This window comes from Rhagoletis pomonella, unplaced genomic scaffold, assembly GCF_013731165.1.
Source record: "Rhagoletis pomonella isolate Grant_MI unplaced genomic scaffold, Rhpom_1.0 Rhpom_scaffold_00008, whole genome shotgun sequence".
Taxonomy (NCBI): Eukaryota; Metazoa; Arthropoda; class Insecta; order Diptera; family Tephritidae; genus Rhagoletis; species Rhagoletis pomonella.
The window spans coordinates 10304603-10317554 of record NW_023458562.1 but is presented as its reverse complement, the minus strand read 5'-3'; the positions used below and the strand labels follow the sequence as shown (position 1 = coordinate 10317554).

General features: G+C 33.1%; 1 protein-coding gene across 8 annotated transcripts in view; it reads right to left on the bottom strand.

Moving 5' to 3' along the window:
* The window catches only part of LOC118744151 (matrix metalloproteinase-14), a 396751-nt gene that overhangs the window by 145805 nt on the left and 237994 nt on the right, over positions 1-12952 (bottom strand). For all 8 annotated transcript variants that reach the window (XR_004993511.1, XR_004993512.1, XM_036476932.1 and 5 more), the window contains exon 2: positions 7299-7693. Coding sequence is in view for 6 of the 8 variants with exons in the window: in XM_036476932.1 (XP_036332825.1) it covers positions 7299-7544 (246 nt within the window). In the remaining 2 variants the exon portion in view is untranslated. The remainder of the gene's footprint in view (positions 1-7298; positions 7694-12952) is intronic.

Sequence of the window (12952 nt, the reverse complement as noted above, 5' to 3'; positions counted from 1 at the left end):
ACAGCTAATCGAATAGGCAGCTAAAGGGAATGTACCGTAGCAGAATAGTTTTAATTTAGACATTTTTTGGTTGCCTTAATCCATCTAATATTAATAATGGAACAAAATTTGTAGTACAAGTGATGATCAATATTTATTAGTTAAAGCACGATAAAGCTAAAAGTATGGTTCATAAGGATACCTTAATGTAAACAATGAAAATAGTTTGTCTCCTTTAAATTATGCTGAACTGAATATTTGTATTACTGTTTTATATTTTGATTTGTTTACCCCGAACGATGTCGGGTGCCCTGCTAGTTTATTATATGATAGGAGAGCTTCTCAAATCATATTGATGCAAAAAAAATAAATAAATAAATATCTAAATCCCGGGACTGATCCCGGGATCCCGGGATTGAACCAACGACATCCCGAAAATCCCGAGATCGTAAAAAACGAAGAAATTTACTTCCCTAGTATACACACAGGGCCGTAGCCAGGATTTTTTTTGGGGGAGGAGCTGGGTTTTGGAATTTTTTTTTTATTTTCATTTTTATTTCAACATATTTTGATTAAAAGAAAAATACTGATAAAAATAAAATATTTCACACAAACCACAAAAAATATAATCGATAATCGCATGAGGCCATTGCCTGAAAATTTTAAAATACACTTAGTGGCATAGTCAACTTATGTACAGTAGACTGCATCACTCCCCATACAAAAAAAAAAACGGAACTGTTTTTCCACTGAAATTATAAAATCTATTCTATTTTAAGACTTCCGCCAAAATATCTCACAAAAATTTTAAGATATGTGAGCTGGACCGATTTGAAAATACCTCCAAAAATTGAGTTTTTTATTAATAAAGTGTTTTTTTAAATATTTTTTTAAAAAATTACCTCAGATGACTGAACAGTTCAAGCTTAAAAAGTTTGTATAAAAATATTAAAAAAAAAAATTCCAGGGAATCATAATAATCAGATTTTTTGTGCTGTTTTTGCACTTTTTTCAAGGACTGGTTTAAGAAAAACTTGAATAACTCAGCCAAAACCTTACCAATTTAGACTCATGAGGTATCATTGGTAAGGTATTTTCTCACCCTTTTAAACTCTTTGCGAATAAGCTCATTCAACGTATGAAAGAGGAAGGTAAGATAAACGAGTGCTATTCCATGTTGAATTAAAATGCGTTTGGTATTGAATAAAGAAAAAATTGGGACGTGAATGAGATTTTTTGCAAAGAATAAAAAGGGTGAGAAAATATCTTTCCACTGATAGCTCATAAGTCTATATCGGTAAAGCTTTGGAGTAGTTATTCCAGATCTTCTTACGCAAGTCTTTGAAAAAGTTAAGAAACAGCATCAAACATCTCATTATTATGATTCCGTTGATACAATTTTTTAATATTTTTATTTAGATTTTTTAAGCTTACTGTTTTGTCATCTGAGGGGATTTTTTCCAAAAAATCCTCTATGAAACTATTTTTATTCATGAAAAAATCCATTTTACAACGCTTTTATCAACTTGCAATGCTGTGTGTCCAGTCAATCAACCTCGTCGGTTGACAGGTAGATGTCGCTCTATGCACTACGTACGCTACAGCGGAAATGGTGTCGTATGTATATGCATGTGTGCATCAATCTATTAATATCGTTGAATTATTGTAATATCTATTGCAAAATCTTATACAGACAAGACTAACAAGTAGAAAATAAATAAAATAAAAACCTTTTTAATGTACCACGCTTTTATAAATGGACTAAAAAGTAGAAAATAATATTTCTCAGTACCATAGAATTTGTTTTGATAACTTTTGATTTTGAAATTTTAGCAAAAGTCATTATAAACAATTTATAAGATGGAAAATGAAAATCGTTGGGCGCATGCGTATATCCTTTACGCGTTGGCGACGGCGGGTACCGCAGACGATGGAACGATGAGCTGTATGATCTTTACAATGACATGGACATAGTGCAGCGAATGAAAATAGCAGTAACAGAGGAAAAGGAAGGCCCCACTGAGATGGAAAGACGGTGGAGAAGGACTTGGCTTCACTTGGCATTTCCAATTGGTGCCAGTTGGCTCAAAAAAAAAGAAACGACTGGCTTGCTTTGTTGAACTCGGCCAAAATCGCTTAGGCGGTTACAGCGCCAAATAAGAAGAATAAGATTTCCACTAGTCCTATTTATTGATTTCTTCACATTCAACCTTCTGACCTTTCTGATTAGAACTTTTAAATAAGCAGTTTGTTCCTAGTTTATATACATGTAACAAAACTTTTCAGGTAGGTTGTCGAATTTTCCAAACGTACTTTTTTCTTTTATAACTGAATATAGGGTAAAGAGAATATAATTCTTGACTAGATTCCGTTATTTTTTATCCCTCTCTGCTTTAATTCGCTCGCACCGCGTTGTCAAAATGCCGTGTTGATAATTGTTTATTTGGTTTTTAGATGTGTTCAATACAAGCCGAAGTTGTAAAAAACTGCTTTAAACCGTGTATTATTTTTTTTTAACTATATTAAATTGGATAATTGTAAAGCAGATAAATACCATATAATAGTTTAATACAAATATAATATGAACTGGTACCGGCAGAGCTACAAGGAAAAATATCGTATTCTTGCTAATATTAATGGATTAGAAGAATAAATTACAGTCATAAAGTTATATAACACCACTCAACGGCGCTGAACATCTTGCTTGGGTGTTCTGCTTTACAGTTCGCAGTTTGGAAAGGAAACGAAAAAAAACTGTTGAAAATGTGCGTTTGCTGTGCAGTGACCATTGGAAATACTTACTACTGCTGAAAAATAAACCGAAAACTAGTGAACCCGCATGGCGTGAAAACGCCCAAAATTGAATTTCAAGAACCTAAAAAATATTTCAAATATCAGTCACAGTTATAAGCGATCAAAGTGGCATATTTCATGTAAATCCGTGTAGCCGTTTTTTAGTGAAGAGAGGTCTCGCATAGTGTAGGTTTTTAATTTCATCAAATTTCAAATGACCCTTTAAAAAAGATGCTAAGTAGAAAAATAAAACTTTATCGCACATCTACAGGTTAAGGTCTTTAATTTGACCTCTCATTTTAGAAATTCAAAAGAACTATTACACAAAATACCTTCCCGTATAATACACATACATATACCTATACTTTTAGATCGATATGTTTTTTTCGAAAAGGTAGCCAGCCTAATTAAAGTTATTTTCAAACATAAGATTTCATAAATTTCTTTCGATGCACACCCATATCTAAATATTTCATAAAACTTGTGTATACGTCAACTAAATTCGACCTTTCAAACAGGTGGAAGTCCTTTTCAAAAGTTATTTCAAACTAAAATCTCCTTAAATCTCTTTCACCTGACATTGTGATACACATGTGTTTCAATAGCAGATGAACTTATTTGAATTTGAATGTTCAAACACGTTGCAACCTTCCTAAATAAAGGTCAGAAATAAAGAGTTTTCAAACCCATTGCGATTTATACCCATACTTTAATAATTCGTCGAACTTATTGAATAATTTGAATGTAACTTTTTAAACACCTGACAGCCCTTTTCAAACGTTCCAAATGTTCAGACTAAATATTTCTTAACACTCTTTCGTTTGACTCCCGTATTTATATAATTCACATAAATTTTGCATTAGTTAATTAAATTAAACATTTCAAACAGATTGCAGCCCTCTTGAAAAGTATTTTCAAGCTAAACCCTTGTAAAGGCTCCTTTGTCTAACATTGCGATAGATATTTTAATTAAGTGATAAATTAAGTCGAGTTTGATTTTTTAAACATGTGGCAACCCCACTAAATATAGATCAGAAATAAAGATTTTTGAAACCCCCTTAGATTGATACCCAAATTTTAATAATTCATTTAACTTATTAAATACTTTGAATTTACCTATGTAAACATGTGGCAACCCTTTTCCATCACCTCAAAAATAGTCGTAGCGTCGAAAGTAAACATTTCTTAATACACTTTGACATTCATATTTTATTGTTTCATATAATTTGTGTATAAGTTAACTAAATTAGACATTTCAAGAAGGTGGCAACATTGTTCAAAATATTTTCAAACTATTACCTTCTTAAAACCATTTCGTTTGGCACCCATATGGTGATACATACATACTTTTCTTACCTATTTCCCTTAATTAAAATTGATTTTTTTTTAAATAGGTGGCAACCCTCCTGAGTTAAGTTAAAAAACAAAGCTTTTCAAAACCATTTCGATTAATACACATTTTGAATAATTGATACATTTTTTGAAATAATTTGAATATAGATAAGTTTTTAAAAGGTGCCAACTCTTTTCAAAAAAAATAAATCCTTATTGCATTCTACGGCCCGAGCCCTTTAATTTGGCATCTCACTTTTGAAAGTCGGACGAACGGTACGAATTTGATGGTATTGATTATTGAAAATTTTAATTTTAATTGTTCAACAGGTGGCAACTCTTTTCGAAAAAATAAGACCAGTTTGCACATCTGCATGCCAAGCGCTTTAATTTGACACCATTTGAAAATCGAACGAACGGTGCAGATATTTTATGCTGCATAAAAAATGCCTTCGTGTATTATATATATAGATATAGATACTGCTGCGCTACTGCACCAGTTTTCTGTAAAAGTGTTAAATGAGTAAAGGGGGTGATAGGAAAGTCAAGACGCCCAACAACGTTAAGGGGGGAGGGGCTCAATATAAAAATTTGGAAAGCTGCAGGGAGAAAATAGTTGTCAGTACATTTAGAAAAAAAATCTCTACTTAAGGGCAAGTTCTGGTAAAAATTTGCAAATAAGCTTTTAAGGCAGTAAAATCGTAAGAATTTTTTCTCAAATTACATACATGTATGTGTGCATCTCATTACTTTAAACAATCAATTCTTGTAAATATGTATGTATATATATCAAAAGTTTTCCAGGAAACAACTCTAAGAATTTTGATAATTATTAATTTAATGAGTGTATGAAATTTCTACGTGTTTGATAAGGTTCAAATTATTTTAATAAAACTCAACATAATGGTTGGTCCATATAGTGTTTTTTCTAATTATATGTTATTTTGAATTTGATTTTTTTTTAAACAGTAGCAATCCTACTAAAAGCAGTTGAACATTAAGCCCTTCCAAAGCTATTTTGGAGGATGTCCATATTGTTATAATTAATTTAACCTAATATATACATTGAATTTAATTTTTAAACAGGTGACAACCCTGATAAAAATAGTTTCAAACTATAACCTTATTAAACTTGTTAGTCTGACACCCATGTTGTTATGCATATTTCAGTTACCTAATTTCCTTGAATTAAAGTTGAATTTAATTTTTCCACATGTTGTTTAGAAATAAAGCCTTTTCAAAACCATCTCAATTAATACCCATATTGTAGTAATTCATTTAACATATCTGCATTTAATTTTTTAGCAGGCGGCAAACCTTTTTATATTCTAACCTAGGAACAACCCTTCTCCTCGCCAATACGAATACGTGGGTATCAATGTTTCTGCAATCCGACCTCAATAAGATGGAGTCTATCGATGTCAAACGTTAAGCAACTTTATTTTCGTTATTTTTGTGGAATACTTGGACATCCTCCCCCTCTATTTACTTAATTTTAAACATTTACAGTTTTAAATATCGTAACAAACGTTTCTAAACATTTAGAGTTAAAATTTTCATAAAAATAATTTTGGCCGCCTAATTGGGACAAATAACCCTATGTGCGATGGTTAAAGTTGAAAAAATAAAGAAAATTAGAGTTTTTTGTTTACTTTTACGCGACAAAAACTCCCAACAATCGAAGTCTACCAATATATCGAGCCCTAACCGCCAAAATAACGTAAGCGCCATTTTTTTCAAAATTTTCTTTTCGATGCAGAAATACATCTAGATGCCCGAGGAATATTTCTGCATCAAAAATAAAATTTTGAAAAAAATGTCGCTTACGTTATTTTGGCGGTTAGGGATCGATATTGTTTAAACTCCAAAAAATCCTCTTCTCATGTTTAATTTAAAAATCGAGTGAAAGATGTTAATAGATAAGTCCCTCAAGTGCGAAAATAACGCATTTTTTAATAAAAAAAATTTACTGTTCAGGAGCTGCATATAAGAAACCTGAGATATGTGTAAAACAGGCCAATTTTTACAATATGAAAATAGACTCCAATAATCCGTACAACCATTTTCACCCCTGCAAATCCGTACCGTACGGAAAAATCCATACATCTGGCAGGGCTGAGTAGGTGCAAAAGCGTAGGTCTTTAATTTTAAGTATTTTGTCTTCAGTAAAAGCTCAGTTAGTCTAGACTTAGCTTAATTTAACTTACCGAAGAAATCACCAATGATTACTCAACACGCCAACTTAAACCAGAAGAGGGAATATTTTGTTTTTGTAATTTCTTTTTCAGCTCTTTGGCAGTTTGCCGCCTAAAATGCAATATCAAAAAAATGCATCCAAACAAATATGTTTGCGATCATTTATTTTTGCGAATTACAAAAACGAAAATCTGGCAAGCCTGATTCTCTCACCGCTCTCAATTTTCGTAGGGCCGTAACTTAAGAATCTAAAACAGATGTGGGCACTACCACAAACAAGCGTGAGCTAAAAGTGAGAATGTGTTAGTGTGCCTAATTCATTTTGCATGCTGTCGTGTTCTCATCGCTGCGCTCTCGCTTGTATACGTACACGCGACGCTTACGCTCTTTTAGCACCTGCTAACTCTCTGCCCATGCCTGATCTAAAAGCTACAGGTTCTTAAGTTTCTTACGGTAACTTAAGTTTTAACTAACCGCCAACACAGTTTCTCATATAACAGGTTGGCCAAAATATTGAGTTAAGTTTCGGAAATTAAGTCTAGACTAGCTGAGCTTTAAGTGTGCATTCAACAAGTCTCCTTTCTTTCATACGAAGGTGTTTTGCCTTTGGGCACGATTTAACCAACAAAAGTCTTTGTGGTAGTGCTTTTTCTTTGTTTTTTCTCGGTGTACAATGTGTATGTATGTATGAGTAACGCTGTTCCCTACAAGACATTGCTGAGCACTTTAGGCAAAAATTCTCACACATTTACACTTTTGTTTTTGTAGTACGGCATAAATGAGTAGTTTGACTATTAGTACTGAGGACTTTCTGATGACAACATTGAGGGGAAAGTACTCAAATTTTTCCCATGGCCTGAACGAAAATGAGGACTTTGATAAGCACTTTTGTGATTAGGAGTAATGATAATATGAGTACTCATATGATACTCAGCTGTCTTGTAGGGTTGTTAATCAACTTGAAGAATATAGTACATATATGTATGTAGGGATCATACCTCGGCCTGCGTGGTCGTCTGCACGGGGCTGCTGCTGACATTACAGATTACGGCTAATAATATGGCTAAACCTATGAATACTGAATATTGGTGACAGGAGCACATTTTACTGGCAAATATATCAATTGCTTGTTGCCGATCGTTTTCAATGGGTGATGTTCGACTTCGCCTTGAATTGATTGAGAAGTAGTCTTCGAATCCTTTCGTCGCGGTATCTCCTCTCCTTAAATTATTATATGACGTCATTTATAATCCCACAGCCACTATCACAATTTTTGATCAATTTCCGACTTCTTCTGCTCAGTTCTGTAATCGAGTTTGTACGAAAACAATAACTTCAGACTGGATACTCGATGTGATTTGATTTTGGATTTTTATTTAACAATTCGAAGAATCTGAAAAAATTTAATTATAAGCTAATTTAATATGTCTGTAATTTGTATAAAAATACTATATATCTGTGTCCGTATGGAATAGTAGCTTATGTCGAAAGGGTGGCTTTAGTATAATGCGGCGTTCGCAGCATAGGATTGCGAGGGGGTTTGAAGTTTTATAAATTGCACTTTATTTACACAAAATTAACAAAGAACTCAAACATTTTTAGTCGACTTCAAAAAATTAATTCGTCGGAATATTTTTTTTATATGCAACCGCATAACTTTGGACCACGATTTCAATAATTCTTTTTTTTTATCGGAAAGATGGTACCCCAAGGGTCGTCCCGTAATTTGAAAATTACTTGTTTAATATTAAGTTGTATAAACACAAGATGCGCTCAACTCTCAAAAGTAATAAAAAATTAAAAAAATGAGTTTAATGTTAATTTTAATCGTTTCCTATTTTTCGATGGAAATGGTGATTTTTCACGATTGCTTTTTTTAATATTTCGACTACCGAAAAAATACACTGAACTTTTTATTATATATGTATGTAGCTCATTTTGGCGTAACGAATATTCGAAGTTGGCAAATTAAATATTCGAATACTTGTTAAGTTCATATCAGTGGTTTGAACCCCAAAACCCTCCCTTTGTGTGCGCACAGTTGCACATTGCACGGATTGCATAGATTGATTGCAAGTTTTCACATAGGAAAACCGGTTTTTACCGTAGAATCCGTTAGTGATGTGCTGAGCTGATACTTTTAAGTATTGATCGATACTCGGTACCGATTTCAAAAGTATCCAATACTTTCGATACTCGGTACAAAAATATTTAAGTTTCTAAAAAAGCGCACATAGTAGAGATGGGTAACTCAGCGCTGAGCGGAGCTATTGAGCTGACTCCCAGCTGTGTGTCGCACGCTCAGACTCACTTCTAAAAAAAAAAAATATGACTCAGTAACTCAATAAATATTCGCCACATAGTTGGTACTCAGAGTGAAGAATGAAAATAAAGAGAAAATTCCGAAAAATTTAATTGTTGTGAAAATTTACAATTCGTTCAAGTTATTCCGGGCACCAGCTCTACAGCGCATACCAACTAATTTCCTCTTAACAGCTCTGCAGTGCAAACCAACTCCACAGCGCTCATCAGCTCCACAGCACATATCAACTCTATTGCTTTTAACAGCTCTATAGTGCAAACCAGCTCTACAACACATATCAACCCTATTCTTTGTAACAGGTCTACAGCGCAAACCAGCTCTGCAGCGCTCATCAGCTGAACCAGTGTTGCCAGTAACTGGGTTAATAAAATCCCATCTAAATACAACCTAAATCTCGTTTTATACTAAAGATACAAGAGAAATCCCGCGCTGTATGTATCTATTCTACATAAAATGCTTTCGGATGAAAAGTACAAGTATGTATATACATTAGGGCGCTTCTTTTTGCAACTATTGTTTTTTTTACTCCTGCCTCGAAATTTTGTAAAAAACACCTAAAAAAAATCTCCCTGAAAATTTGAAACCTTAATATTAACATTAAGTACTCGCCCAAGGCATGCAAAGATTTCTCATATAAAATACACGTAAACTTTGATTTTTTTTCAAAACTCTACAGCTCTGAGGCATTTTATGGTATAATCTTGGTCGCCAAAACCAGCACCCTAATGTACATAGATTTGCAATACACATAGGATTTATATACATTAGGGCGGGTCATGTTTTTTGAATATGCGCGTATAGCATAAGAGGATTATACTTGTAATTCGACGCAACTTTGCCGAAGAAACCATCGGTCTAAAATCAATTAGGAGTTTGCCATATTGCGAAAATAGGCTTAGATGCAAATGTGGAAATTTTTACTGGAAGTTTTAAGAAAAAGAGAAGTGCAGAAATGGATTCCTCATACCAAGAAACCCCTACAACATGTTTTTGTACAAAATTTATGCAATTCTTTGCGATACTTCAGCAAAGTGCTAAGAAACCTATTTTCGCAATTTGGCAAATTCCAAATTGATTTTAGAGCCATGGTTTATTCAGCAAAGTTGCTTAGAATTTTACATATGTATGTGCAATACGCGCTTAGTCGAAAAAATCTCCCACACAAATTTACCCGCCATTATATACCTATATATATATATATATAGTTTACACAAACAGCCTTTTCATTCGTTTTCGCGTTTAAATTGATCAGACAGCTGACACTTCATTAGCTAATCTTAGTTTAAACCAGCCAGCTCGGGTATTTAAACTATGTTTAAGCCACAGCCGTGCACAGAAAAACTGGCCCTAAGTCGCACAATTAGGTTGTTTGTTAAGTAAATTAAATTTGACTACATATATTTAATGCTTTTCGCATAATCTATTTCTCTTTTTCGTTTTGATGTCAGTAACCATTGAGCTATTTACTGCCCCTTTGTTAACGACTACCTCCCAAAGGAACCCAGCCTGGACTTTGTTAACATTCACAGAAAGTATACCCATCCAGTAGTAAAAAACTCGATGGATTTGAAAAAGTTAGATCGTATTTTTATTTTATGGCCTACTAAAGTTTTCATGTCTCGGCCTAAGTAGTTGTCAAAAAATTCGAAAAAATGGTTAAAATATATATGTAAGCAAAATTAAAGCTTAAGCATGTATAGTAAAATTGCATGGAAAGTATTTTCGTAAAACATTTTAACCCAATACCTTCCGCCTGAAAGGTTTGTACTGACCCTTACTTCAGGAAACCCCAAAAAAGCAAATTTGGAAGGTCGTTAGAGGATTGATTTATTCTAAAAAATTATTCTTCGGAAAATTTTACTAGGGGTCTTCTCAGGCAAAAACTTCATGTCACCAACGTAAAAGCCTCTATAAAAAAATCCAAAAATCAACAAAAAAAACTTGGTATTAGAATACACGCCCTTTATTCAGAGCCTTATAAACCACTTACAAAAGCACAGCCTACATGTAGAGACTTATAAAACCTTTAAAATCCAATTTTGCTTAAAGCTTAGAGGTTTGTGTTATCCTGACAGGTTCATCAATTTAATCAGAGAATATATTTTCTGTATAAAATTTAGGAGGGAACATGACTAGCGGATTTTAATTGACTCGGCCAGAATTACCTAATGCCAGTTCTTTCCTTCAATCAGTTTCATAATTAGACTGCGGATGTTTATGCAGAAAACGAACCTTAAAAATATGTACCACTTAACTGTAAGCAAAATAAATAAATTTGTTAACATATTGTTTATAGTTATGGGGTACATATTTTTAGGCTTCGTTTTCTGCATGAATATCCGCAGTCTATTCATAATAAATTCAAATAAGAAACAAGTAAGAAAGTCTAAATTCGGGCGGACCCTAACATTAAACACCCGGCGCATGTGTTAAATATATGACTTTCACCTTTCCGAAAGCTACCGCTACATGGTAAGCCCAGGTGTATAAATTTTGAGTAAATTAGCGTCCTTATGTGAAAAGCGGTCTCAATTTTAGTCCGTTTTCAATAATTTTCATCGTTTTGCTTTTATATGGCAAGCAAAATAACCATACCAAGTGTACATATATGTGATCATAAGTGGGTGGTGCCACGCCCATTTGCCAAAATTGTATCATAAACATATTTCTTTAGCTTTAATATTTACTGATTTATCGAAGATTCTGTATTTCTTTAAATTACCGTTATATGGGATGTGGGCGTGGTTATTGTCCGATTTTAAAAATTTTCGGCAATTTGGTATGCTGTAGCAAGGCTAACAACTTTGCCAAGTTAGGAAGAAATTGGTGCAGCAAAATTTATAATCTTATTTTTCGTCTAAAAATTATTGTAAATATCAATTTGGAGTGAATAATCTTCAGTAGTTACTAAAATATCGCAGTTTTCGTATTTCTTAAAACTACCGTTATATGGGAGGTAGGCGTGGTTATTGTCCAATTTTTCCCATTTTCAATACTATCCGTCCTACGCCAGAAAGAAGTGCACATACCAATTTTCGTTAAGATATCTCAATTTTTACTCGACTTATCGTGTGCACAGACGGACGGACAGACAGTCACCGCTGAATCGATTTCTCTTTTAATTCTGATCATTTATGTATACATTTGTCTGGCGTATATGCGCTAATCAAGAAGAAGAAAAATAAAACGTCTTCTGCCGAACAAGGGCACCCTAAAGTATTCTTTCAAGGACGATTTGTGTTATATATATTAAGTAAGATACATATTTACATAGACGGGCTAACAAACTTACACACGTACATCATAGTCAATGTGGTTATTTTAGTCGTGTCTAAAATAAGTAAATGCGAAGCAGTATGCATAATGCCACAAAGTTGTTGCTTTCGTTTCAACAGTTTTTACACATATCGTTTACAGGGTAAGCACCTTGCATTACATGAATGCTAGAAATGCAGATAAAGAAAATATGTAGGTGAATACTGCCCTCATTTATGGTTGTTGTATAAATAATTACATTATTTTTTCTTTAAATAAGCCATATGAAAGTGCACACCCATATGAGCAAGTCGCCTTAGTATGTAATACATATGTATGCATGTGTGTTAGTAAAGGATGGTTAAAGAATCCAAAAAAAAAAAAACGGTTGCCACCAGGGATGGAATTCAAAAAATTTCAAAATGTGCCTCATGGTAATCAAAAATAGTGCCGAAAAGAAGATGAAAGTGCCACGAAATGTCTTTCTTTTAAGGCCTTTTAAGAACAATATGCTTTTAGAAATAGTATTTTTAAAATATACTGAGGTAATAAATAATTATTAATTCACCAAATTATTACAGTCAATGAAATTGATGAAGGATTCTTATGACATACATATATGCATAAATTCATAGTAAAATAACACAGCCTTCTAATTATATATATGTAGAAATATATGTGTTTACACATGTATGTATGTACCTATATACGAAATAATGGCAGTGAGACAACAATGGGTAATGGGTTTTCGCAACAACAAACTTTTAATACAGAATTCTTAGAGAGATTCTATTTAAGTTTACTATTTTACGCATTTTTTCGATATAAAGCTTGTTTGAACGTTTTTTAAAAGGATGAAAATATATCACATGGTAAGCAAAAAATTATCAAAAATCAACGGTATTTTGTAGAAACTTGCACTTTTATTTAATGGACTATTAAACTGCAAACTTAGAATCTTTCTAAAGTTCTGAATCAAAAGTTTGTTGTTGCGAAAACTTATTTTTTTTTGTGCCGGGCATACGCAATAGAACTCAGTTTTTTGTCAAGAGCTGCCACACAATATTTCTCACG